The sequence below is a fragment of the Equus caballus genome, chromosome 2 (genome assembly GCF_041296265.1).
Source record: "Equus caballus isolate H_3958 breed thoroughbred chromosome 2, TB-T2T, whole genome shotgun sequence".
Lineage (NCBI taxonomy): Eukaryota > Metazoa > Chordata > Mammalia > Perissodactyla > Equidae > Equus > Equus caballus.
This window is the reverse complement of record NC_091685.1, coordinates 20,039,528-20,067,124: the sequence shown is the minus strand read 5'-3', so window position 1 is coordinate 20,067,124 and position 27,597 is coordinate 20,039,528. Positions and strand designations below refer to the sequence as shown.

Below are 27,597 nucleotides of genomic sequence, written 5' to 3'. Positions count from 1 at the left end.
AGAAATTTTGTTTATTTCTATGAGACACCTGGAGACACTAATAGTACAGGGTCATCTTAAATCAAGTTCACGGCTTGAGTTTTCTGGAGCGCCCTGGCTGCAAATCCCTGGGAGGACTCGATTTCCTTTTTTTTTTTTTTTAGGAAGATCAGCCCTGAGCTAACATCTGACGCCAATCCTCCACTTTTTGCTGAGGAAGACTGGCCCTGAGCTAACATCCGTGCCCATCCTCCTCTACTTTATGCATGGGATGCCTACCACAGCATGGCGTGCCAAGTGGTGCCACGTCCGCACCCGGGATCTGAACCGGTGAACCCCGGGGTTGCTGAAGCGGAACGTGTAAACTTAACCGCTGCGCCACCGGGCCAGCCCCTAGGATTCGATTTCTGATCCACTCTTTTCTTCTGAAAAGTATAGCCCTTGGGCATGCCCACTTCTTGTGGGAAGCACTTCTATTAGTCTACCCATTGTTTATGGGCTTTGAGTTTTGATTTCTGTCCCATTCAACCTAGAGTAAGGGCTGATTTGCTAGAATCAAATACGGTTTGCCTTTAGATGAAATGTGGTTTCCAGACATCATTGCTCCATTTCTCTCTGGATTCTTATTTATCTTCACTTTTGGCCTGATAACTTTTTTACTAATTTGTCCGTTCTTGGATGCTTTAAGAAATTTTTTGGCTTATATTTTATCCAGAAGTTTTGGCTGTTTTCAGGAGGAGTCAGAAAAATAACGTTGTCCATCATTATGAGAAACCAGAAGGCTCACTCACCCCCTTTCCCCTACGAGGGTTTCCCAAGCCTCATTAGTTGATCACCTTGGCGTTTCTAGGGGCTAGTCTCTCTGCCTAGGAACATTCCTCTTTCCTCTTCCCTCATTCCCTCTTTCCTCATCAGTGACCCCTCATAATCATTAAATCATGGTCATGTTAATTAATGCAGAAAAAGCATTTGACAAAATTCAGTAGGATTTGTTAAATCCTATTTCTCCGTGCTTCCACAATCCCAGTGCTTCTCCTATCTAGCACTGTCTCTATTGCTCTGGGAGGGCCGGACCTTGTACATCTCAGGACTGTAAGAGGCAGTATATCATGGTGGTTAAGAATGTGGCATCTGGAACCAGAGTGACTGAGTTTGAATCCCGGTCTGACCTACCACTCTGTGACCTTAACCTCTCTGTGCCTCAGTTTTTGCATCTGCAAAGCGGAGTGATAATACAAGCCTGCCTCATAGGGTTGTGAGGATGAAATAAGTTAGTGTATGCATTAGTGCTCATGTAAAATGCTTAAAACTGTGCCTTGTCCATAGAAAGTCCTCCTAAGTATCAGCCAGTTTTATCATTGAGGTCTCGGTTCACAGCACTTCTTAGGCGCCCGATTATTGAATGTCTATTTTTATGAGTCAGCATGATTTCCAAGCAGCTCTATGCCTTGGTGAGGTGAGGATTTGCCTGAGCCACTCTCTACCTCCGGAAGTCCCATCCACTGTGATTTCTTTGAACCCACTATGAATCAGGCAGCTTAATGAACCAGCTCTTTTCCCTCCTCCGATCTCTCCACTAAGCTCTGCACAGGAGGCGGGAGGGAACAGCCCAGGGAAAGACCCCTGAACCAGGACTGAGGCGATGTCTCATCCCAGCTCTACCACTGCGTTGCTGTGGGACTTCAGGCAAACAACTTAATTTTACAGGATCCTTTCCACATACTCCACTCCAGTCCTGCTGTCTCCTGGACTGCTCCGTCTGAAACAATGCCCTCCTCTACTACTGTTAAGAATCAACCTATTCTCTGAGGCATTCCTCAAATGCCATCTCTTGCACAGGTGCAGCCCACCTCCACATTACCAGTTCCTGTTTCCAACCGGAGATTGTAAACCAATTGTTAGCATAATAAGCTTATGCAACTGTTGACTCATTGGATTAATTTGCTTTAACTTTAGAGTAAATGTGAACAAATCAACTGTCTTTTTCAACTGTTTCACATTTGATAAATGGAAACTTTACCAAGAGACCAAATGAAGCTTTAAGTTCCAAAGCTTTAATTTAAATCAAGAAGCCTCTTCACTTGCTATAAACCCACACACCCAGGAACATCGTGGGCTCAGAACATCACACAAGCAGGCATTGCTGGCGTGTTGTGTGTCTGTCACTCCTAGGCTCTCATTAACATGATAGCATTTCGTTCCTCACATCCACAACTAATTTCCACAAAGAGAAGGATGTTAAAAAATATGAAGCATCTGTGCACCAAATGATAATCAACCTGCAATATATCTTTCAGTTCTAAGCCTTTTAAAACCAAGCTATATTGTATACTGGCGTATTCAATACAATAATACAAAATTTAAAAAATTGACTCTGCTTTCACTTGTCACCAGAATACAATAAAAGCATTTGAAAGTTACATCACCCGTTGCACTGAATGAGCTGTCCTTTGTCAATGTCAGGAAGAGGGAACTAGAAGATGACTGGGAAGAGGCTTGCTGGGAAAATCGGAAGATTCTGTCCCATACCTCAGCAGAACTGCAGACCACCAGAGGGTCTGGGGGAGGGGCTCGGCAGCAAAGGGCGGTTTCGCAGGTGGCTTGATTTTGACAGCAATGATTTGCACAGGGGGGAGGAAAAAGAAGTTGCAAATAGCTAAAATAAACTTGAGTTTCTAAGCAATTAATTAACTCAAGAAGAAAGCTTTAGGATTATGTCAACTTCAAATGAGAAGTCTGCTGGCGACATCCGGCTTTGGAGATGGGTTAATGTCTTTGACACTCTTTCTCAAAAAAGAAAAGGCGGGGTGGGGGCGGGGGCGAGAGAACACTTTCCCAGGTATTTGGCATGAAGAATCTCTTAATGCAGGTGGCAAAAGTGCACGACACATTGGGCCCTCTTACTGAAACACGCGGGAAAAGTGCTCATGTAGCTCAGTGCCCCCCACGATGGGGTGTGAAGTCAAGCCAAGGCTGGCAGGCAGGAGATGGAGCTCAGACTGCAGCAGGAGGCCGTGGAGAGAGATGCCAGATTAGCGCCTGATCCCAGAAAGAGAAAACCATCAGTTTGGATTAAGAGGAAAATTCATTAAAACAAAACCTACCTTTCAGATGTGCATATATGTAGCATGTGATCCAGGCTCACATCAAAATTAGGAAAACAGCAGTTACCACGGCCAGTGGAGAACACATTGGGGGAGGGAGTGCTAACTGCTCTTACATCCTTGTAGCTTCCCTTCATCTTACTTTTCATCTAACTGACCTCGTTCATGTTCACTCTTCAAAGGGGATGTTTCCATTTCTTTTGAACCCTCCCCACGCTAGTCAACACTCAGCCCTGAGTACACGTGGGTACGTGAAACCTTAAAGGAAAAACACCAGTAAAGAAGACAGCATGACAGCATCATACGTTTCAACCCAAGAGGAGCAGCTGGCAGCAGCGCTGACTGCGTTGCGTCCTCTCTCCCTTCTCCTCCCAGCCCCCACCACCACAGCCACAGGGGTAACCTGGGATGAGGCCCGCTGCGTATAACCTGCCCCAACTCTGACTATCCTGAGAAGAAAAACCCCATCCCTGCCAATTTAGAAAACACTGCAGCCTCAACAGGACCAACACTCACTCGCTGGGATTTGAAGATCTGGATTCCAATGCAAGTGTGGGTCCTATCTTCACTATTTCCCGTCTTGCTCCCATGGCACCCTCCACAACTACCTATTGTTACCTCAAAAATATTGATACAAAGATTCCGTTAGCAGCAAATAGCCTTATCAACACAAGGTCCTTTATGCTAGGAAAGTATTACTCTTTGAAGTGAGGCTATATTTACAAATTTTATTATTTTTTATCCCAAAAATACATATAAATGAAAACCTGCTCTTCAAATGCAGGGAGGCCTTTGCCTATAATGTAGTATTACATTGACATCACAAAACATTCTCATATGAAAATCAGTATGCAGCTCTGTCACACACCACTTTATATACATATATATACACACCCACACACACGATATATGTAAGTAGTTACGACTTTTCTACTTACACACATTCCTCTGGTGGAAAATTAGGAAACTGGGCAATTTCTATGCTTTCTAGCCTTGAGAAGGTAAATACAACCTCTCTTAATGTTCTTTAAAAGGATGAAACATGTAAACTACACAGTCTCCTTTAGACACATACACACGTTGTTAGAATAAAGCAAGGACCCTGCCACATAAAGGACAGTGTGTTTCTTAAAGAAAGCAGAAAGGAGATCACATTTGAATAAAAATGCAAAGTTGAAGAACAGATAAGATGAACAAAATTGTTATGTACATGCTCCATGGAGAAATCAGAATTCTTCCACAGGAAACAGATCCACGACCCACTTCAGCCTCTCGTGACATTACATCAGCGCCCTCTGGCAGTAGCCATGATGTTCCCGGACAGTTGTTTGCTTAAGCAGGCTCCATAAAGCATCTGTTTAAGTCCAACAGTCGACAATGAGGTCATGTGGTAGATTCCCACCCCCCAAAAACGAAGTGCAAAGTCAACTTCTGTGACTCAAGAGCTCAACCAGTCAAAGCTTTGGTATATACTGGAGGCTGTTTTGGCGATAACCAAAGCTTAGGAAGATTCTCCGTTCAGGGGTCTGCCCCAAAAACAAAAACACAAACAAACCCGGTCCACAAAGCTTAACAGCTATATAAATAAAGGAACTGTACAAAGAGAACAAACCACAGTTTCCCTTTAACCAAGGGCTTATAGTTTCCTAGGCAGCAGTTCTGAAAGCACCAACTAAAGCCACAACGCTTCTACTAAAACACGGTGTGTTGGTGAGACTATTCTCAAAACAAATGCCCAGAGGCATGTGGCTGATGTGCCAGAGAGAAAGGTCAGTCGAACAGAAGTCAGTGTTCTTACACTGCAACATAAGCTGGCAGCAACAGAGGAAAGACTTAAGGCAATAAGAGGCGTTACGGAGAGCACCACGGTGCTCCGTGAGTCAATCCCAAAGCCTTCGCACAAAGAAAAGGTCGCTAAGAGTCTGGGTTGTTTCCTAGTTTGCTAGCTGTCAGACACTTCCTCCTCCTCCTCGTCATCTTCATCTTCTTTCCTGTCTACTTCAGAGGTGTCAGAGGACTCATGAAGCAGAACATACTCTCTGCTGCTGAACCCAAATTTAAGGACATCCTTTTCCTTCAGTTCGTAGTATCTCTGCGGCTCAATGCGCTTGTTGTTCAAAAACGTCCCATTGCCCGAGCCAAGGTCGATGATGTAGGGCTTCACTCTGCGGCCAACCGTCCCATCGGCACGGGTGTACTCCACAAGCCTGGCAGAGACAAAGGGGAGAGAGAGCTGAGCAAACTGCCTCAGAGCATCCACCTCTCTGCCAACACAGCCTGCATGAGGCAGACCTGGCTTGAGCACAGGTCAAGTTCAAACTCTAGGAAATCAAGGGTAAGGCATGACCTGGAAATTGGGAGCAAGTTAAATATACTTAGTAGAAACGGTGAGAACTGGTCGCTGGTGGGGGAGCGGGGAGTTCACGGCAGATCAAAAGCTTAAAATGCAGGATCCAAAGGCCTCTTGCTATGGTTAAGAAAATACATTTTTTGTGTTGTTTATCATCAATATAATGCTTCTTTCACCTATATTTCAATATAATTTAGCTCCTGTCCCAGTGGGAATAAAGGAGTAGATCTGGACTTCAGAGTCATGGGAGCTGGAGTCAAGCCAGAATTCTACTATGGTGATCATTGATTTGCTGAGCTTCAGTCTTCTCATCTGTCAAATGGGGATGTTAACACTTGTCCTATCCTCCTCACGGATCAAACAATAACAGATGTACTAGGCAAACTGTCAAGATACAGATTCAGCTAACACACGTGCCAGGCATTCTCAGTTATATTTCCATTTAACCCTCATAAGAGCCCCATGACGTGGGTAGAAACTGAGGCCCAGAGTGGCTCGTGCCCCAGGTCAAACACCTGGTAAGTGGCAGTGGCGGGATTCAGAATCTGGATTTCTGACACCAAGTTCACTGCTCTTATGCAGATGCAAGTGATTATTCAAGGGGCAGTTAGGTTAATAAGAATACTTAAGACTAATAGTAGACACGAGGGGTAGGGGATTCTTCTGCACATACATGTACACAAACCTCAGTCATCCTAACTGAGACATTCAGCTTCCTGTTTGCGCTTCAGTTTCTTTCTGCAAATGTAACTCACCGATACTGAAAGACCGCGTGCTGCTTTGAACAAGAAGGATGATCGATTGGAATGTCTGCGATGCGGCGGTGTCGGCCCAGGAGGTAAGCGCTCTGTCGATGGATGTACATGACTGGAAGCACCTCATCATTTTTAAAGGGGTAGAGACGCCACCGTTTTTTTGGGATACGTGCTTCTGGGGGCTCGCTATATTTAATGACTACGCCCCGGAAAGTGTTGGTGTCCTCGAGAAGCGCCCCCGAAAGTTCAAAGCTTGGCTTTTCTTTAACAGGCACCTCTTTGTCTTTGTTGTTGCCACTAGGTCGAGGAACCAACTCCTGAGACTCAAGACCACCAGCACTGACTTCATTCTTCTGGCGATGCTCCCGCCGCCGGGCGTTATGAAACTCCCGCTCTGCTTCCTGAGCCTGCAGGTTCTGAGGGTCTCGATCCCGTCCCTGAGCCGGCCCACTCCCAGGCCTCTCGTTCGAGGTTCTCCTCTGGTGGGAGTGGCCCCTGTGTCTGTCTCGGTCGCTGTTCCTAGCTCGCCTGTGTTCCTGTCCTGAAGGTTCCCGGTGCGGCCGGTCCTCCCGGCCTCTCCGGGGATGATCCTCACGTTCCTGAAATTCAAAGAGACTCAGTCAACTAAAGGCAGTCCACGATCTATGAACAAGCTGCGTTCAAAAAGTCGTTTGTAATGTGGACTTTGGCATTCAGAGCAAAACGTCCCACAGAAACAAGGTCATCAGTGGTGGTGATGTTCCCTTGCAAGGCCACGCAGTATAGATACCCCATGCTGCTGCCCAACCAGAGCTCTGACTGTGCAAGCCCGTGTGCTGAGCCCTAGAAACAAGCGCCTACAGGCAAACTTGGAAGCACAGACAGAAAACAGAAGTAACAAAGAGAGTTAAGCAGTCATGTATGAGACCAATATGCAAAGAAAAAAGCTAGCTGTCTCTTATGCCCAAAGTGAAAGTGTAACAGGAGTTTTAAAAGAGCTCATCTCGACAGTAACAAAAACTATTCACTACCTACAAATACACTTAAGAAATATGCAGGACATATAAGAAGAAACCTGTGAAAATGTACTAATAGTTACTTTTTAAAGATCTGACAAAATGGAAAAATAGACCATGGTTTCAATACTGAAAAAGACAGCACTGAAAATTAGCCTGGTAGAAAATGTTTGCAACACATAACATATATTAATATATCAATAAGAAAAACAATCCAACAGAAAAATGAGCAAAGGATCTTCAAAACCAATTTTCAGAAAGAATAAATATCTAATGAACACACGAAATAAATTTATCCTTAATAACCCAAGCATCAGAGTTCAAGAGGGAGCCCAGTACACTATGCGCAAGGCTGCCCTTTCTGGAAAGGGGTACAGAGGGAACACTGAGCACTGGGACTGAGACACCCTCCCCCACCAAGCCTTCTCCTTGACATGCCAGGAGTCAAGTGGGGGCCTGCTTGCTTGGAGCAGGACTCAGTTTTCCTAGATTTCCTAGTCTGCAAAGACAAGCATCCAGAGGGAGCCTCAGACCCCCATCCCTCCTACTGTCAGATATTCACAAGCTTGCCACCACCATCTGCCTTGAGTTCACCAGGACTAATCTCATTATACCCTTTATCCCTGATTAGAGGAGTCACTATAAGAAGCCACAGACTCCAGCCATCACCCCCACCTCCTTTGTATTCTAATCTCCATACGGCATTGTACATCCACTATTGTCCCCAAATCCCACCCTACTTCAACTCCTGAAACCATTTTATGAGGCCCCCTGGAATGGAAAGCTCAGTGAAATCTACATCCTTAACGTTGTCTCTGTGCGTTCCCTTCCCCTGTGCTCTGACAGAATGCTCTCTGCCCTAGCACACTGCTGCCCTGCAGCTCTCTCAGCGGGAGCAATTTTTTCCCCAGACTCCCCCAGCCCCCATCATCTCTGGGTCTGGACATAAGGCAGGCATCCTCCTTGCTTCTCACTGCCAGTTCTAGAACACTCCCCAAGCTCTCCTCTCTCCCTAGAAAACCCCAGCTCTCAATCACCCCTAAGACCATTATGACCCATTACTTTCATTTCCCTCAATCATGTCCCCTCACTTCTTGCCAATTGTACTTCTAGCTCAAGTCACTCTCTCCAACATTACTCTTGGTGATTTCAGTAACACATAGGTGGCCCTTACTGTGCTGGCCTCTCTGTCCTTTGAATTCCTCTCTTCCAGCGATGTTATTTGTCTCCTCCCTTCACCTCAACCACTCACTCCCACACTTATGCTCAGACCTTTTTGTTTCTAGTAACTGCAACCCCTCTCTAATTTCAGTCTCAAGCAATCCTCTTTCTGGCCCCCTTTCCAGCCCACATTTCCCCAGCTCTCACAATCCTTATCCCAATAAAACATCCAAGCCTTTGATCCGACTACCTTTGCACAGTCCCTCACCCTCTTGCAGGCCTCTCTCCCTTCCTGTCTAATTTAAGTTTCATGGTCAAGCGGCATGACTTCTCCCTTGCAGACACATTCAAATCCCTTGCCCCTATGCCATTTTGTTGCACGCTCCTGGCAAAACCACAACGAGAATGAAGCACATAAAAATGCCTGGAGCAAAGAAACACCATTCTGACTGGTCCCATGACACCCAGCAACCACCCTACATCCCCCGATCCATTCATTCTCCCAGTTTCACCCCTTCTCTCTCCTCAAATCTCCTACATGGTCTCCCCATTCCTTATTCACTCAGTCAGAAGTGAGTGACACCTCCCCACCTACCAGTACCTACACCCATATACTCTGCCTTCCTTTCCCGTCACCTTGAGTGAACTAACTGTGCTTCTATCTAAAGCTAATTCCTACACTGGCAGCTCGATCCCATCCCCTCTCATCGAGAGTCTCCCCTTCTCTACTGGATCATTCCCATCAGCACAGGAATCTGCTCTTCTCTAGACTCCACTTCCCAAGGCAGCCTCTACTCTATACCTTCACTCCTCTTTGCAGTAAAACTCCTCAAAAGAGTTAGGTTTTTTTAAACCAGCCTCCAATTCTTCTCCCATCTTCTTTTGAACCCGCCAGTTAGGTTTCACTCTTATTACTCCACTAAAATTGCCGGTCAAGGTCACCAATGACTTCTACATCACTAAACCCAACAGCCAATTCTCAGTCTTTATTTTAAATAAGCGTATGCCAAGCAAAATGAGTAAAAACTATGGAGAGAAAATGACAAACTAAATAATCAGATAACACAAAATAACCAAGATTTCAATATACTCTCTCAATCATTGCTAAGTCAAGTGGGATACTACATATAACATGGCTTTTTTTAAACTAAAATCTTTGTATGGAATACATATAAACACACACACACACACCCCCCAAAACATAAAGGAAAAGAAGAGAACATAAGTATAACAGAGCCTTGAAGTAGAAATATCAAACTATTAAAATGGTTACCTCTGGGGAGTGAGGTGATTCTTTGTTTGGGGGTAGGGGTGCAATGTGGGGGATAAGGAGAGGAGTAACCATATACTACACACACCATACTCTCACTTTTTATTTTACATACTTCCGTGTTATCACAATGAGCATGCAATCAATAAATCTTTTTAAGCGGCGATGCAGGGGTGGAGAAGAGAACACCTGCCAGCACAAGTCATGCTTCAGTCAGAGGCTGCGTGCACTCCTACGATCCACGTGAAAGTCACTTCATTTCAACTGCCTGTCAAGCCCTTTTGCTTGAGAGCCATTTCCAAGTTTCTAGCTAAGTAATACACAGAAATCAGCGTTTAAAGACATAATTTGGGGTCAGGAGGGAAGTTAGCAAACCAAAACACTTTAAAATAATAATAATCACAGAAAAGTTCCATGCTAAAGGCCCCAGGAGTCATTGTACAATGCTGATTTAGAAACCAGAGGAAAACAGCTGCAAGTTGTACATAAACAAACAAACAACTCCAAGTGGTCTGAGATGCTCAATCTGGGTGCTGTGGTTCCAGGGGGTGAATTCTGAGATAGCCAAAGCAGTGCCTGACCAACTCATGTGACAGACCCTCAAGACTGTCTGGCTTTACATCTTCAAGGTAGTAGAAAGTTGGCCTACAGTCTCTCAAATTCATAGGAAAATCCCTTTTCTTAAAGCCAGTGTCTCTATTGGCATTTTGAAACACAGCTGTTAGTGCCAGAGAGTCAATTCCAACTCCTAGCAACCCTGTGGACAGCAGAGCGTAACCCTGCTTGGTCTTTTTGTGCCATCCTCTCACTTTCCGGCACTGTATCAGACAATGCTCCACTGCTATTCGTAGGTTTCCATAGCCAGTTTTTTTCAGAAGTGGGTGGCCAGGTCCTTCTTCCTAGTCTGTCTTAGTCTGGAAGCTCCACTGAACCTGTGCACCATGGGTGACCCTGCTGGCATTTGTAACATAAGAGTTTCTTTAAAAAGAAGTCTGAATGCTTGTCTCTCAAGACTGAGGACAAGGCAAGGGTGTCTGCTCTCACCACTCTTATTGAACACAGTGCTGGAAGTCCCAGCCAGTGCAACAAGGAAGGAAATAAAATGCATACGGATTGTAAAGAAGAAATAAAACTGTCCCTATTTGCAGATATGACTCTAAGCAGAAAATCCTGAGTAATCTACAAAAAACCTCCTAGAATAAATGAGTTCGTAAGGTCAAAGAATATAAGATAAACACATGAAAATCAATTCTATTTCTATATACTAGCAATGAACATGTGGATAGCGAAATTTAAAATATCAATTATAATCATTCCAAAAAAAACCAACCAAACGAGTGTAAGTCTTAGAAAACACGTCCAGGAAAACTACAAATGCTGATGAAAGAAATCAAAGATCTAAATAAATGGAGACACACAGTGTTCACGGAGTGGAAGACTCAACATAATCAGAAAGCCAATTCTCTCCAAAATTCAGGTTTAACACAATTCCTACCAAAATTCTAGCAAGGTTTTTTTTTTTAAATAGATACCGACAAGACTGCTCTAAAACAATTTTAAAAAAGAAGAAAGTGAGAAAAATCAGTCTATCTGATTTAAGACGACTTATATAGCCAGAGTAATCAAGACTGTGTGGTATCGGCAGAATGACAGACAGATCAATGGAACAGAACAGAGAACCCAGAAATAAACCCACACACACGCCCAAATGATTCCTGACAAAGAAGCAAAAGCAATTCAAGCAAGGAAAAATGGTGCTGGAGCAAGTGGATATTCAGAAGCCAAAAAATAAACTTCGACCTAAGGCTCATGAGGTTTAGCCCAATGGACTCAAATAGATCATGGACTTAAAAGTAAAACTTTAAGGAAAAAACATATCTTCGGGATCTAGGGCAGCGAGGCAAAAAGTTCTTAGACATGACACCAAAAAGCACAGTCCAGAAAAGGAAAAAGGGATAAGCTGGACTTCATCAAAATTAAAAAACTTTTGCTCTGAGAAAAACCCTGTTAGGAGAATAAAAAGACAAGGTACAGACTGGAATAAAATATTTGCAAACCACACACCCAAAAAGGCCTAGTACCTAGACTCTACAAAGAATTCTTAATCCAACTAGAAAACAGGCAAAAGACACGAAGACACATTTCCTCTGAGAGGATATACACATGGCAAATAAGCACAGGACAAGATGTTCAACAACAATAACCACCAGGGAAATGCAAATTAAAGTCACAATGAGATAGCACTACACACCTATCAGAACGGCTAATAAAAAACAGTGCCAATACTAATGCTAGTGAGGATGCAGAGAAATTGGATCATTCATGCATTCCAGGTGGGAATGTAAAAGGTATAGCCACTGTTATGGATCAAATTCCCTATGTTCCACAAAATTCCTATGTTGAATCCCAACCCCCAAACCTCAGAATATAATCATTGTTTGGAGATAAGGTCTTTAAAGGACTGATGAAGTTAAAATGAGAGTGAGGGCCTAATCCAGTGTGACTGGTGCCCTTAGAAGAGGAGGAAGAGACCCCAGGGACATGAGCACACAGACGGAAGGCCGTGTGAGGACACACAGGAGGAGAGAGGAGAAGGAGAGAGGCCTCAGGGGGAACCAAATCTGCTGACACCCTGGTCTTCGACTGCCAGTCTCTGAAACTGTGAGAAATAAGTTTCTGTTGTTTAAGGCGTCCAATCTGCGGTATTTGTTATGGAAATCCTTGCAAACTAATACAGCCTCTCTGGAAAACAGGTTGGCAAGTTCTTAAAAAAATTAAATATGCAACTACCAGATGATCCAGCAATTGCACTTCTGGGCATTTATTCCAGAGAAATGAAAACTTATGTTCACACAAAAACCTGTACACAAATGTTTATGTAGCAGCCTTATGCATAACAGTGAAATCCGGGCAACAACTCAGATGTTTGTTAATTCACAAACTGTTAAATCCATACCATTGAATACCACTCAGCAATAAAAAAGAATGAACACTGATAGATGCAACAACCTGAAAGACTCTCCAAAGAATTGCGCTGAGTAAAAAAAGCCAAACCCTAAGGGTTACCTACTGTATGATTCCATTTACATAACATTCTTGAAGCGACAAAATTATGGAAATGGAGAACAGATTAGAAGCTGCCAAGAGTACGGGTACGGGTGGGAGGGAAGTGGGTGTGACTATAAAGGACAACAGGAGAGATCCTTGTGGCGATGGAAGTGTTCTGTGTTGATGTCAATATTCTGGTTTGATATTGTACTATACTTCGGTAAGATGTTACCATTGTAGAAACAGGGTAAAGAGTACACTTCTGTATGATTTCTTACAAGTGCGTGTGAATTGACAACTACCTCAAAACAAAAAGCAAGCAGAAAAAAAAAATACCCAAAACCAGTTTTTAGAAAAGCCCACTGCAGGTACAGGTACACGACACTCCAGCTAGGAGGGGAAGAGGCTCCAGATTCGGACCCAGTATCAAAACATCTCAATCCACTTACCTGCTTCACTTTGACCATTGAGTGGTGAGGGCTTCGGCTTCTCTTACTCCGAGGAGACTTGCTTCTTCTCCCTGAGGACTTGTTTTTCTTTTTGGCTGGGGACCTTTTCAGAGCATGGGACACACAGGATTTTATCTCAATTTCCCTTCCCCCTTATAAATTAGCTGCAAGTATCAGGCTCACCTGCTAACACCAACACCACATTTGTGAAGGTCTCTGCTGACACACCAAGGGGGCAGGAGCTCCCCTTGCCTAGTCCTACCAGCTCCCTTGAGTTCCAGACCCACACATAGAACTGCTTACTGAACCTTCTTGCTTAGAGAACATAGCTTGATTTCCACCCCTCAAAAACCTTTCCTCTCTCAGTCTCTGCCATCTTGGTAACGGGCATCACCATCCACCCTGGTCCTCAAGCCAAACCTGTAAGTCGCCCTTGACTCTTTTTTTCCTCACCACCAACAACCACCCGCTACTCTTTCCCCCATAACCACATACAATCCATCAGCAAGTTCTCTGGCTCCATCTCCTCCCTCTCCCACCTCATTCCCACCACTCTGCTTGATCACTAGTTTTTTTTTTCCTATTTCTGGAACGATCACAATTAATTCCACTTCAGGTTCTCTGCACGTGTTGTTTCCTATGCCTAGATCTTTACAAGGCTGGATTATTCTTATCATTCAGGTCTCAGCTCAAATGGCTCCTATTCAAAGAGGCCTTCTCCCACTTCCCTCCAGTCTCTCACTATCACATGAATGTTTTAACCTATCCCTAATATCTATCACTAACGCAAACGATTTTCTTTGCTTGCCATTTTGTCTCAGGGCTGGACGTCACCTTCGCTAGGGTAAAGGCCATCTACCTTGTTCACGCTTGCGGCCCCTAGTCTTCAGCACATTATAGTACTCAGTAAAACTATGCTGAATGAATGAATAAATGAACGAGTCTAGCAAGAGACAATTTTCTTTTTCAAGAATTTCTACCAGGTAGATTACCTAGGCCCTCGATGTGAAAATCTTTTGGAGCAGACGATTGAAAAGACAGGCAGATGGGGAAAATCTTTCATTTCAACTTAAAATGATCAGTGCGACCCGCTGGGCCATACTCAGCGAAGTGCTGGGCACACAGAGAGGAAGGGGCGGATCCTGCCCATTAGGCGCTTAAGGCCCCGCTATAACACCAGTGACAGGTGCCAGAGGAAACCTTTCACCCAAGCACGAGCGGGTCACTTCCACCGCCCTCCGATGAAGTCCAAGCTGCCGCGCCCAGCATCCAGGCGTGTTTCTGACGCTAGCCCTGTCCTCCCTTCTCAACGAGCCCGACCCAAGGTCCACCCCGGGCTGCTTCCCACTTACCGGCTACCTCCCCGGGCTCGGTTCCCGCGGTGACCAGGGCGGCCCGGCTCGCCGGCCGGCGGGGACGGGCTCCCACCGGCGGAGTCCGGACGGCGGTGGGCGGGAGGCGCGGCTTCCGGGCTCAAGCGCTCCTGCTTCACCACCACTGCCGCCGCCGCCGCCACCACGTCCCCGTCCCGGTGCCGTCGTCGGCTCCCCCGTTCCCGCTCGCTCTTCACCTCCTTCATGCTGAGATATCGGCTGAACGAAGCAAAAAGAGATCCGTTGCACTCCTCTGGCTGAAGGAAGTGACGCGTTTAACCCCTGGACTTCCGCTTCCGTGGTGCGCGCTCTCCCAGAAACCCTCGCGGCGGAGGGGCTGAACACGTGACCATGACGCAGCAGTGGGCGGGGCCGTAGGGAGCCGTCTCCGTGGCGGGAGTTTTAGGTTTCAAAAGCAAACTTCTGGGAAAAAGCTACTCTCTAGGCTGCTTCTTGCCGCGTTGTTAGTAATTACTAAACACTGAGACAACCGAAATGCCCAGTAGCAGGAAACTGTTTACCGAACCGATGGATGTTATGTCGCCATTCGCAATGCTATTTACGAACTCTGTATGACAAACGGAAAAAACCCTGACTTGTTAAACGGAAGAAGCAGGATACAAAATTGTGCGCAAACTGGTTTCATTCACGTTTAGAAATACGTTTAGGAAAGAAGAGAAGCAAATGCAATCCTAGATGGTAGCCTGTGGGCAGATCATCGGTATTTCCCTTCTATTCCTGAACTTTCTGTTATGTTGTCATTTCTCCATCTAATTCAAAACAAATACTTTTTAAAACCTGGGAATCCCAGATGCCTTCCTCCGGGACTTTTCCCCAACCTTTCACTGAGGAGTCAGATGACTCCCATTTTGCAGGTGACAAAATCAGAGGTCAGAGAAGGTCATCTGCCGCCTCATTCAACCTGTGAGCTAGACGCAGCGCAGGGACTCGAACCCGTGTTTTCCCAGTTTCCAAGACTACGGAGGCGACCCGGGGAGCAGGAGGCCTGACAAGTTAAGCACCGGAAAAGCTGTGCAGAAACTCGCGCGCCGCTGGCCCCGCCCCACCGCGAAGCCCCGCCCAGGCCATGCGGCTGGGAGAGGAGGTTTCCATGGTGACGGCAAACAAGGCCGGGACCGGAGGGGCAGCAGCTGGGCTACTCCTCTCGCCGCCGCCATGATCCCCCCCGCGGACTCACTGCTCAAGTATGACACGCCGGTGTTGGTGAGCCGGAACACGGAGAAACGGAGTCCCAAAGTAAGGACGGGTCTCAAGGGGCGGGGGAGCCGCGAAACTCCGATGCGGAAAGAGATCCCCTCGTTGAGGATCGGGAGTCTCGAGGGACAGAGACTGGGAGTAAAGGGAATTGGGCCGGGGGAAGGAGAGTGTGAGAGCGTTAGAAGAAGCCCAGATGTTGGGTGACCCCCGAGGGCAGAGTTAGATTGCGGAAGGAAGTCACAGGGAGATGAATGGGGCTCTTTTTCATGGTGGATGGGTCCCAAATAGATCTGGTAGTGATTGCTCCATCACTAGAGGTGTGAAAGCAGAGGCTTGAGCACCTGTACCAGAAATATCCGTTCAAGGAGATACAAGCATTGGGTTGCTGTGGGATCAGAGACTCTTTATGGCCTCCTTCAGCTCTGAGGCATAACTTGTGCTGAGAAGATGGATGGGGAAAGGGAACTGGGAATAGGTGAGGGTGTGTAGGAGACTTGGAGCAATCTAGAAGGCCAGAATGTGTGGAACTGAATGTCTGAATCACCTCCTGCCCTGACTTGTCCCTTCTTCTCAGGCTCGGCCACTGAAAGTCAGCCCCCAGCAGCCTGGACCCTCAGGTCCAGTCCCACAGCCACCAAAGACCAAGCTCGCAGCTTCCTGTGTCCCGGATCCTACAAAGCAGGCAGAAGAAATCTTGAATGCCATCCTGCCCCCAAGGTAACAAAGCAGGAACACTGGCTGGGAGAAGGCCTTTGCATCCCACAGCTTGGGAATGTGGGGAGAGGCAGTCTGTCTCTGTTCCTGGCTGGGGTTTCCTGCCAGCATCCCCGAGCTCCTAGAGTGTGCAGATGGCTGGATGCTGAGAGGGTGGGAGGAGCCCTCCTCTCTATCCATCCTCATTTCCTGAGTGCTCACGCCCAGGCTTATGGCTTTAAAGCCCATCTGTATGTTGATGGCTCCCAAATGTGCATTTCCAGCCCCATCCTCTCCCCTAAACTCTAGACCCGTATGTTCTATTGCTTCCTCATTACCTTCATGAAGATGTCTAACAGACATCTCAAACTCAACATGTCCGCAATAAATCACAATTTCTTCCTCCTCCAACCTGCTCATCCCCAATCTTCTCCTTTTTACGAGGGGTTCGGGCACCTTTCTTTCTTTTCTTTTTTTTTTTCTAAAGAAGATTTGCCCTGAGCTAATATTCACTGCCAATCTTTCTCTTTTTGTATGTGAGCCGCCACCACAGCATGGCTGCTGACCAGATGAGCAGTGTAGGTCCGCACCCAGGAAGTGAACCTGGGCCGCCAAAGTGGAGCACACTGAACTTAACTGCTAGGCTGCTGGGGCTGGCTCAGGCCACCTTTCATTCCTTTTGGTCTCTCATGGCACATGTCCTATCCTTCATCAAATTCTTTTGGCTCCACCTTCAAATTATATTCCAAATTCAACCACTTTTCACCACCTCTGTCTCCACCATCTTGTTCCTAGTCATTCTTTGTCACTGGCATTACTGCAATGGCCTCCCATCTGAAAACCCTGCTTCCACTCTTTGCTCCTTCAATCCATTCTCCACACAGCTCTGAAATCATAAGTCCGATCATGCCAGTCTTCTGCCAGAAACTCTTTAACGGCCTCCCAGCTCACTCAGACTAAAATCCAAAGTCCTTACAGTGCCTAGGAGACCTGGCACGATCTGGCCCCTGATAGACCCGGGACCTTATGTTGTTCTCCTCCTTGCTCACTGTGCTAGTGCCACAGGGACCTCTGCTGGCTGTTTCTGAAACACTTCCACCACTCTTCCATCTCAGGGCCTTGGTACTGGCTGTTCTCACTGCTGAGGATACTCTTCCCCGGATAGCCACCTGGTTCTCTTCGTTTCTTCACTCAGGTCTTGCTCAAATGTCATTTCCTCAAGGAGGCCTTCCTTGAGAAGCCATATGAAAGAGCGCCTTCTCCTTTCTTCACCATCCCCTTCCCCTGCTTCTTTCTTCTGCAGTGACGTTCATCACTATGTGGCATGCCTTTTCTGTTTTTATGTAGTAAGCTGATAGCACAGTTTTTAAAGCTATGATGGAAAGGAGAAACAGTAAAAGAGGGACTGCGATTTCCTCTGAGATGGAGGTCGAAGGAGGGGGGATTTTTCAATTGATGCCTTCCCACCAATGCATGGAAATTCTCTCCCCACGTAGCGGTTCTGCCCTCAGACTCCCTCCTCGTGATTCTGGAACCTGGCCCTGCCTCTGACACAAGGTTCACTATGGGGAGGCCCATAGAGGCACACGCCTTCAAGAACCTCCGTACTCCCCAGTATATGCATTCGCCTCTTTCTGGCTGGCACAAGATTTGTGGTGCCTTGTGTGTCCCCCCCAAGAAGTCGGTGGGGGAATTCCCACTGTCCCTTCTGTTCAGATCAAGCAGCAACGACCATATATCTGTCCTCACCATGTTAGGAGGGTAAGATCTGGAACATGGGTGATGATTTCATGGAGGGCTGTGGGAGAGTGGAGATGGCCCAGCCCCAAGGTAGGGGCCCTGTGGAGGCAGCATAGTGGGTGTGGCCTTGGAACCACACGCTCCCCAAGGAAGAGAGAAGGATGGAGGATTCTGGTGGGTTGAGGACAGAGCTGCCCCTCACTCCTCTCAGGCGGAGGGCTCAAAGGGCCATCTCTGCTCATGTCTCGAGGACCCTCTCTGGTCAATGGGTTTCGCTCAGCCTGGCTGTGTCTGTGCCGCAGGGAGTGGGTGGAAGATACGCAGCTATGGATCCAGCAGGTGTCCAGCACCCCCAGCACCCGGATGGATGTGGTGCATCTCCAGGAACAGCTGGACCTGAAGCTGCAGCAGCGGCAGGCCCGGGAGACTGGCATCTGCCCTGTCCGCCGGGAGCTCTACTCGCAGTGTTTCGGTGAGTGGCCCGGGGGTGGGGTACGGTACAGTTCCGCCTCCTTCCCTTCCTCTTCGGCACAGACCCAAGCCCTGAGTATCCCCGAGCCACAGCCCACCCCATCCTGGAATCATCTGGTTCCTCCCTCTCTGCCCCCCCAGGAAGTGCTCCCTGCACCCCCTTCCCCCTCCAGCCGCGCCTCTCCTACCAGTCCCTCTCTTACCAGTCCTAGTATCTCTGACAACCTGGTCCCTCACCCCTTAGCAGTTGTTTGGAGTAAGATGAGAACTGCCATTGTAAATCTTTGTTTTTTCAGAGACTTCTATAATAAGCATGTGTTAATTTTTTTATTAGAAAAATGTTCTATATTTATATCCATCTATCAACATTCGGCCCTTGGTCCAGAAAAAGATTTCAGGGTAATTTGTTGTTAACCGACAGACACAAGGGATTTAAGGTTTCACTCCACAAGTGCTGGTGTCAGATGGCTGTCCCTCGGCCCAATCTCACTGGCTGGTGTGGACGCCGACATGCAAATCACCTCCAAACCCTGAGGCAGCTGCTGGGTCTAGCAGCTCCCTTCAGTCTGCGTATGATTATGGTTGGCCCTCCAGGTCAGCATTTATGGAGGAGATGGGTGGGCAAGCTCTGGATGCTACTGTTTCCAGCCCCAAACCAGTCCAGCCAAGGGGGCCCATAGGATTTCCCAGCCACTATCTTCGAGTTGAAAAAGTCAGATTTCTTTGAATGGTACCCAGTTGCTGGCTGAGGACAGAAGAGAAGGGCCCCCTGCTGCAAGCAGACCTGGGACTCTTGCCTGCCTCTGCCCTGGCCATGCCGGGCTTGCCGACTGCGTGTTCTCCCAAGTGTTAAGTTCAGAGCAGTGGCTGTATGGCAAGGCTCCTGGGGCCATTCAAGGCCCCTCCTTGAGGCCTGTCTCCAAGTGAGGAGGATAGCCCCTAGGCCCTTCCCAGTGGGAAGGGTGGTTTGCAGTAGACATGGTGGATTTCCCTCCTGTCTGTCTTCTCTGACCTCACTATGTGTGTATGTGCACTGGAAGATGAGCTGATCCGGGAGGTCACCATCAACTGCGCGGAGAGGGGGCTGCTGCTGCTGCGGGTCCGGGACGAGATCCGCATGACCATCGCTGCCTACCAGACCTTGTATGAGAGCAGCGTGGCGTTTGGCATGAGGAAGGCGCTGCAGGCCGAACAGGGGAAGTCAGACATGGAGAGGAAAGTGAGTGGGGTTTATCACGAGTCTTTGGTCCTCTGTGACTCTTCTGTCAATCTCGGGGCCACATGGTTGTCATTCCAGCACTCAAGTCTGGCCTCCTGGGGTGCTCTCCCACCACCTCAGTGAGGACCCCAGGGGTCAAAGTCTAACAGCCACCCTGGTCATGGCCGAGTTCTCTCCCCTTGGACATGCCATGCCAGTCACTGATCTCCCACTGGGTGGCAGTACAGACCCTGGCAATGTCTTGGGTTGGACAGCTGTGTCCCAAGAACCCTCCACCCAGGCACTCGCATCACTCTGCCACTTGGTGACATCCCAGGATGACTTGGGGTTCTGTCCTCAGATTACAGAATTGGAAACGGAGAAGAGAGATTTGGAGAGGCAAGTGAACGAGCAGAAGGCAAAATGTGAGGCCACCGAGAAGCGGGAGACTGAGAGGAGGCAGGTGGAGGAGAAGAAGCACAACGAGGAGATTCAGTTCCTAAAGCGGACGAATCAGCAGCTAAAGGTAGTTGATGCGCAGGCCCAGGTGGAGGTGCTTCCACACGCCCGCCCCCAGCCAGGCAGGCCCGGCACTTGGGTCCTTTCCCTACAGAGGACTTCTAGATACCGTGTCCACATGCACTGGAGTAGAGGAAGCTGACTCTTTTAGGGGCGGGGGGGAGGTGGGAGTTCATTACCCAGATTCTCCATCCATCTGGCTCTGGAGAGGGTCTCTATTCTCAGCTCTGAATCCCCGTGACATGGCGGCCCGGCTCTCCAGTGGAGTTTTTTTTTCTCTTGGAGGAAAGTTGCCCATCCTTTAGGAGAGGTGGATATGGCAAAAAGCGGAACTTCTCTCCCGTCATGGCTGATGTTCTGGAGCCTTCCTAGAGGGCTGGATCTCTTCAGCGGGGCCTCATAGGAGTGCTTTCCCCGGGCAGTCCCTCCGAGGCACAGCTTTTGGGGCGCCCAGGGAAGGCCGTTTGAGAGGGAAGAACTATTTCAGATCGGGAACCTTCCCCAGGTGTGCGGTGAAAGGAAGTTGCTACAGGTGTTTGTCCCTTTTGCTGGTGGTATTTTATCCAGTTGATCTGAAGGGAGGGAGGGGACAGGTCAAAAGCAGTGGGCAGAGGGCCGGGCCTCTCAGACTCCAGGCTCTCTGGTCCAAAGCTTCTCAAAGGCTGGGCCCTAGACCTGCATCATTCTCATCACGTGGCAACTTCTAGAAATACAAATTCTCGGGCCCACCCCAATCTGCTAAATCAGAAAGTTTGGGCTGGGGTCCAACAGTCTGTTTCTAACCAGGTCTCGGTGATTCTGATGCTTGCTGAAGTTTGAGAACCACTGCTCTAGATATGTGGCCTATTGACACTTAGTGGCTTTCTCCCATGGCCCTGGCCAGAAGGGGCGCCCCCCCCCCACCACGTGTCTTATCTCCCTCTCCTCCCTAGTCTCATAGAACGCTTACATTCTTGCAATTGGCAGGCTTGTTGGCGCTATATATAAGCCAAGAGGGCCGGGCATTTGAGATAAAGAAGGGCTTGGATTAACGGCTGGTGAAGGATGACATAGATTTTCTTGTTGCTGAGAAGTTTAACAAAAACAAAGAAAAGCTAGAAACATTCACAGCCAGATGTGAATCTGTTTACTTAGCAGCCCCTGAAGCTGCCTCCCTTATCTTCCATGTTCCTTTATCACAAGCCCAAGTTCCTCAGTTCTTCCTATAGTACTGGCAGCAAGAGCAAAGCAGAACAACTTGGCATCTTTCAAACATTTATAAGCAACCCTGTAATCCCCAGGGTGAACGACTCTTTAGAAGTGAGTGATTTTTATTGGCTCAAAGCTGTACTGCAAATAAAGCAGTGTTTGCAACCCCCAGGATAGACCTACTTAAAGATCTGTCCACACACCATGATGGTAAATTATTTCACTGGCTGTCAGAGGAGCAGAGTAAATAACTCCCAAGCGTCTTAAGCTTTACATACAAGATGGACAGCTCCCTACTCACCGGTAGCAATTTTCTCTAATTGGGCGTCAAGTTGTCTCAGTGGCTGCAAATTTGCTGTTTCCCAAACCTCTTGTCCCAGCACAGAGCTCCCGGGATCCCAAACCAGAGAGCCAAATGTTTAACTCAGCGGACGTGTTCAGGCCTGAAATCTGAGCCATGAAAAACCACTATTTCAACAAGTTTTATTCAATTTCCTTTTCAGTGCTTTATGTTATACACTGAGCCATTATTGTACGGAAACCAGGACAGCTCTGCTTTCTCATAATGTAGCAAGACTGTATGCCAAGCCAGAACCAGCTAATCTAGAAAATATGGAGTTGGGAATGAAAGGAAAGAACACTTGGAGTGGCAGCATTTAGATTATCCTTCCCAGAGGCTTTTATCACCTCTCAGCTATTTGCATTAGGCTGCAAGTTTCAAATACTAACAGAGTTTGTTTTGTTTTTCAGGCCCAACTGGAAGGCATTATTGCACCAAAGAAGTGATAATTTCCACATGGGTCTCAGCAAGCACCACTGCCCCATCATAAGCCCTCTGTAATAAAAAGCTAGTTTCCTGAGTGAACAAGCTACCCCCTCCCCTGATCACCACCTACCTGTCTGTCAGAAGTCACGCCATTGCCCCAGTGCCTTGAAACACCTCAGCTCTGGCTGGCAGGCTCCTCGTTTGGCAGTGGAAGGTGTTGCCCAGGTAGTCTCAGTATGTGGCTTCCTCGCCCACCCTGGGATTTGCCAACTCAGATAGGAAGACTTAGAATTCACCCCTTTCTGCCGCATCCCTCAGGTGAAGCAGCTGCTCTCTCAGCATCACTCCACACCGTCCCTGGTTTCTGGCCAAATGAAGCTGCTCCTCTCCCCGGCATTTTTGGTCTACAATTCATCTTGCACCTTAACTTGGGCTTCTCAGGCCCGTCTTTCCCTTATCTGCTGTCTTTTCATCGCCCCCACTCCAATGCAGTTCTAGTAACTCATTTTGGAGCTTTGGTTTTATACTGTATCATCTTGTCCCCACCTGCCAAGTCAACCGGACCCCCTCCTCAGTTTCAGACTGCCTGGGTGAGGAAGCAATGGCAGAGGCAAACCCCTGGCTTTTGAGAAAGTCAGTGTTTGCTGCAAAGGAGTCCCAGTGTCCAGTGTGAGCTGCCTGCACCTCACCTCCTCTTCCACCACTCATGTGGTCGCCTTATTCTGCAGAAAGTCAAACCCCGACCACTACCCCTCGACTAGCTATGTTTAATCAACAACTGCAGAGGCACCCAAAACTCAAATGCAGTTCCGATGGTTGCAGTTGGGCTACGGCCTGTGGACAACTGCACTTTACTGTTCCTCTTAGGTTAGACTCAAAGTGTAGAGGCTCGGGACTCTTCTGGTTTTGTAGACCCAGAATATGAATTAGCGACATAAACCTTTAATCCAGGGCAGACCAGGGTGGGCTAGGGCGACAAGCTGGGTGACGTCCATCATTCAGCCACATCTCACAAGAACATACCTAGGAAGAAGGCTCTAACAGCCCCACCAGGTGGAACGCCTCAAGGGCTCAGTACCCCCAGGAGGCACGAAGGACTCCGTTCCCCTCTGCGGGGACCTCACCTGACACCTGCCCTGCTGGGGCTTTGAGGCTCCCTGAAGAACTGCAGTCTGACGAGAGCTGTGCTCCACCGAGTCAGACAGCCCGACACTCCAACCTCAGCTTGAAGGCAGCGCTTTCACCCCCACCCAGGTGTCCTGAGAAATTCTGAGACTCCACTAACATGACCTGTCTGTGCTGTCATTTCACGGAGAAGAACTCTGTTCCCCGAGATGTGCTCGTTCCACGACTCGACAGTAAAGCACTTACATCCTAAATGGTTCCACTGAACAGACTCAAGGGAGGATAGCAGAAGCTGCTGGAGCTGCTTCTTATTTTAAAGCCCAGGCCGCGTACACTACATCCTTGAAGTTTTCTTTTTACAGTTCTGTTCCCAATGGCTTCTGTTCCAAAGTGCTAACTACAAGTACAAAAGAAATACCAGATTTCCCCTTTTATAGACCTCATCCCTGTTTCTGTCAGACATTTACGGGACAGTAACACTGGAACTAAGAGCTAATTTAAGTGTTGGACGTGCCAACGGACTCCATCACTGAACTCCTTGGGGGTGAGCGGGCTTTATCTTTATTTTCGCTAGCACAGGGGAGGAGTTTTGACTGTCAAACCTCAGAACAAATGCATTATGACCTTAGAAATGCCAACTGGGCATGAAGAAACAACACAATTTCTAACTGCATATTTTTGTATAATTTAATAAACTTTTTAAACATTACTGCTTCTGTTTGGATTTTTTGTGTTTGTGTTTCTGCCCCTCTGAGTCATTGGTCTTCTTTTTGTTCCTGTTCCTGTTCTTCACGTTGTGTGTCTCATAGTAGCGTACACCAACTTTTCTAGACTGTTGCTGCCGGGCTGCTCGCCTCCGCTGCAAAAGATGGGGGAGAAAAAAGAAGACAAAAAACCAATCAGAGTCATAAGCCAGGCCCCCGTTTCTCTGTGCTGCATTCCTCAGGCTGCTTCCACAACTACTGGAGACAGTGCTAGCGACAGACCCAAGTGCTCTTCCACTGTGACCTGTGACCACTCCAAGTTACAGATCGTCACTTGGTCCAACCCTCATCCATGGCCTGAATCCTTTCTGCAGCATTCCTGACAAGTGGTCCTCCGTTCTAAGGCTGAACACTGCCGACAGACTCCTCACCTCCCGAGAGGGCCACTCCAGCTCTGAAGGACACAGTTACAAAGCTGAACTTCGCAGAGGGCAGCGACCTGTCCGCCTAAACAGCTCAGCTCACCATGTGTCATTTCCCTGGGGCCACATCGAGGACAGCAGTCAGGAACTCCTCCAACATGACTTCCTCCAGTGGGCCAGCTCCTGATCCTACTGCACTGGCCTCAACCAGGTCACTTAGAACTGGGGTCACTGGAATCCACTCCAGACCATTAGTTTCAGAAAGAGCGCGTCTTAAGAACTGCGTTTCTCCTCTTTACGTTCTACACCCGGGTGACATTTAAGACCAAAAACACATACTTCCTTCGATGTAAGCATCCTGCGAGTTTTATTTGAACGTTCCTCTTCCCTCTGTGCCTTCCTCTTCTTTCCCTTTTTGGTAGGTGCTGGAAACGATACATGAACACACAGAAGAGAAAGAGACGTTTTCTATTTAAAATGTGTCTATGAACGCTACGGTGGGAATGAGCCTATGTGCTGGGGAAGAGAGCGAGCGTGGGCGGAGCGCGGCGAGGGAAGCGCCGAGTAAAGCAGGGGGCTGGGAGGGCGCTGGACCAGGAAGGGCCTCGTGGGCCACAGCAGGGTGTGCATTTAGGTCAGGAAAACACGCTCGATATAGAACCTGTCAGTCCAACAGGGTAAAGAATAAGCACAAGAACCACCTCGCCACCACCCCCCTCCCCACGACAAAAAATTGGTCTGTGGATCCACCCTTGGATTATGAGGTTAATAATGTACTCTTTTCAGAGGAAGTTTCCTGAATTACCCATTTAAACCCAAGAAGTGTACAGAATGAAAAGTGGATAATCCAGTTTGTATGATAAATAGTATGTGGAACCAGGGTAACCGGCGAAGTATGATAAATACCCATGTGGATGATAGTACAAGAGAGAAGCTGGAAATTAACGTCAGATGTCCCAAAGTTCTGAAGATACAATCACATCTAAATGACTGAAATAATTTAACTTTACCTCTATCTTCTACATCTTCTTCAGCTGTTCTCCTTTGTTCTTCAGCTTTTGCAAACACCTTTTCAGTGAGTCCCTTAGATATTCTGAAACAGAAAAGTCACGTAACGAAGCTGGCCCACAGTCCCTGCCTGCCCACGTGCCGTGCCGCGTGGACACCGAGGCGCCTTGCAGGTTGCAGAAACCCCATCCTCCTCACGCAGCCTTCACCACTGGGAGGGCCCCGTCCAGCAGTCTTTGCAGCTCCTGGGCCTTCGGGAAAGGCTGTAGCTCCATGTTAAAAATTTACAGACCACTTTTTGAAAATGGCAATGACTCCCTGAATAAAAGTGCTGCTCCCATACTCGTGGCAAGTTCCTGGGAAAGGAATGAGCAAACCGCAATTCGTGAGAAGATGAGCGCACTTACCGAACTGCTGAAAACTTCTTAGCCTTTGCCTTGTTTAAAAACTTCTGATATTTAGCGATCTTTTCATCCAGGGCTTTAATGACCGCCTTGGTGTCGTTTCCAGCGTGCTCCTCCTGGGACTCTGAGTAAGACTCCTCCTCCTCGTCTCCTTGGAGCTCCTCCTCCTTCTGCTCCTCCTCCTCCACTGTGGAAACGCTCTCGAGCTCCTCCTCGATGTCTGACATCTCCAAAGGAACCAGGTCATCCCCAGAAAACTGAGGCACGACATTGATTTTGCCAAAGTTCTGCCGGACCCGTGCTAGGATCTGCTGCATTTCTGAGTTGGCGTCACAGGGACCCTTCTCTTCCTTTTCCTTCTCGGTGACAGACTGTGACTCTTCACCTCCAGTGTCTGTGATTTCCTCTTCTGGGTTGTTCTGGGTTGTTTCTGTGGCAACTTGCACAGATGAGGAGGATGGAAGCTGTTCAAGCCAAAAAGGGGTGGGGTGGGGGAGAGAAATGGAATTAGAAAATGAAAACTGAATTTCTGAACTTACACCTTGCTCTCACATGAGGCAGTCCTCTCCTCAGCACTAAGGGCAAGTGCTGAAAACACCCAAATTCGCATTACGTCATTAATCTACGTAAACCAAGGTGCCTTAAATCCAGAACCCAGTATTCAAGGAGCAAAGAAATTTATTTGCAGTTCCAAAGGATGCACCAACCACGAGAGGATTTAATCATTAAAAGCAATCAACTATTTACTGTAGAGACATGGGATTCCCTCCACCTTCTCCGAGGACTGTAGGAAGGGGGCTGTTGGGATAAGCACATACAGAATCAGCACACATCCAGGGGCAGCGCGGCGGCATAGCAGTTAAGTTCACGCACACAGCTTCAGTGGCCCGGGGTCCGTGGGTTTGGATCCCTGGCACAGACCTACACACTGCTCATCAAACCATGGTGTGGCAGCGCCCCACATACAAAATAGAGGAAGACTGGCACAGATGTTGGCTCAGCAACAAGCCTCCTCAAGCAAAAAGAGGAAGATTGGTAACTGACGTTAGCTCAGGGCCAAGCTTCCTCATAAAACAAGCAAACAAAAAAACCCAAAATCAGCACACAGCCACACGAGAACGAAGCCAAGTGGAATGAGGGACTGAAGCAGGACCAGTGTAGAAAGTGTCCGAGTACTAAGGAGAGGCATGGAGAAGGCATCCCGAAGGAGCAGGCATCCTGAAGGAAGAGCATAACGTAAGAGGAGGGGAACCTCGTGAGCAGAGTTCAGAAGGAGCACTGAGTTCGGGAGCACCAAAATGACTGGCCTGTTTTAGGTGACGCTGCAGAGAGTGTGTGCCTGGCTTTATACTGGTGCTTCACATACGTAGTATCATTTTATCCTTGCAACTGAGACTCACAGAACTTAAGTGATTTTCCAAAGGCAAGAGTGGCTAAGCGAGGTGCTAAAAAAATCAGGAATCCATAAAATTCAGGCAATTGTACACAAAATTTGTATGTACGTTTTTAGACACTTTTCTAGTAAGGGAAATAGTTCAGCTTCTGGATTCTCAAGGGGGGTTCTGCCACCACCAGAAAGAGAAAAGGAAAAGAGAAGAACCACAGAGCTGGGGGAGGTAATTATCTAAACATAACGACCAGATGAGGAGGAGGAGTT

General features: G+C 47.8%; 3 protein-coding genes across 3 annotated transcripts in view; 1 reads left to right on the top strand and 2 right to left on the bottom strand.

Moving 5' to 3' along the window:
- Window positions 1-3,791: 3,791 nt before the first annotated feature.
- SNIP1 (Smad nuclear interacting protein 1) lies at window positions 3,792-15,071 on the bottom strand. Its single transcript, XM_023633232.2, has 4 exons — window positions 14,464-15,071; window positions 13,112-13,214; window positions 6,189-6,787; window positions 3,792-5,290 (listed from the first exon to the last, which is right to left on the bottom strand). Exons 1-4 carry the CDS (start codon window positions 14,688-14,690, stop codon window positions 5,026-5,028), a joined length of 1,194 nt encoding a protein of 397 aa, XP_023489000.1. The 5' UTR covers window positions 14,691-15,071; the 3' UTR covers window positions 3,792-5,025.
- Window positions 14,801-24,111, top strand: DNALI1 (dynein axonemal light intermediate chain 1). The gene is made up of 6 exons (XM_001916831.6): window positions 14,801-15,741; window positions 16,277-16,419; window positions 18,438-18,607; window positions 19,647-19,825; window positions 20,166-20,330; window positions 22,262-24,111. Exons 1-6 carry the CDS (start codon window positions 15,661-15,663, stop codon window positions 22,295-22,297), a joined length of 774 nt encoding a protein of 257 aa, XP_001916866.3. The 5' UTR covers window positions 14,801-15,660; the 3' UTR covers window positions 22,298-24,111.
- The window catches only part of GNL2 (G protein nucleolar 2), a 23,137-nt gene continuing 19,615 nt past the window's right edge, over window positions 24,076-27,597 (bottom strand). The window contains exons 13-16 of the mRNA XM_001503591.5: window positions 25,944-26,404; window positions 25,539-25,621; window positions 24,868-24,953; window positions 24,076-24,261 (exon numbers count right to left, since the gene is read on the bottom strand). Coding sequence (XP_001503641.2) covers window positions 24,109-24,261; window positions 24,868-24,953; window positions 25,539-25,621; window positions 25,944-26,404 — 783 coding nt within the window. The 3' untranslated portion in view covers window positions 24,076-24,108. The remainder of the gene's footprint in view (window positions 24,262-24,867; window positions 24,954-25,538; window positions 25,622-25,943; window positions 26,405-27,597) is intronic.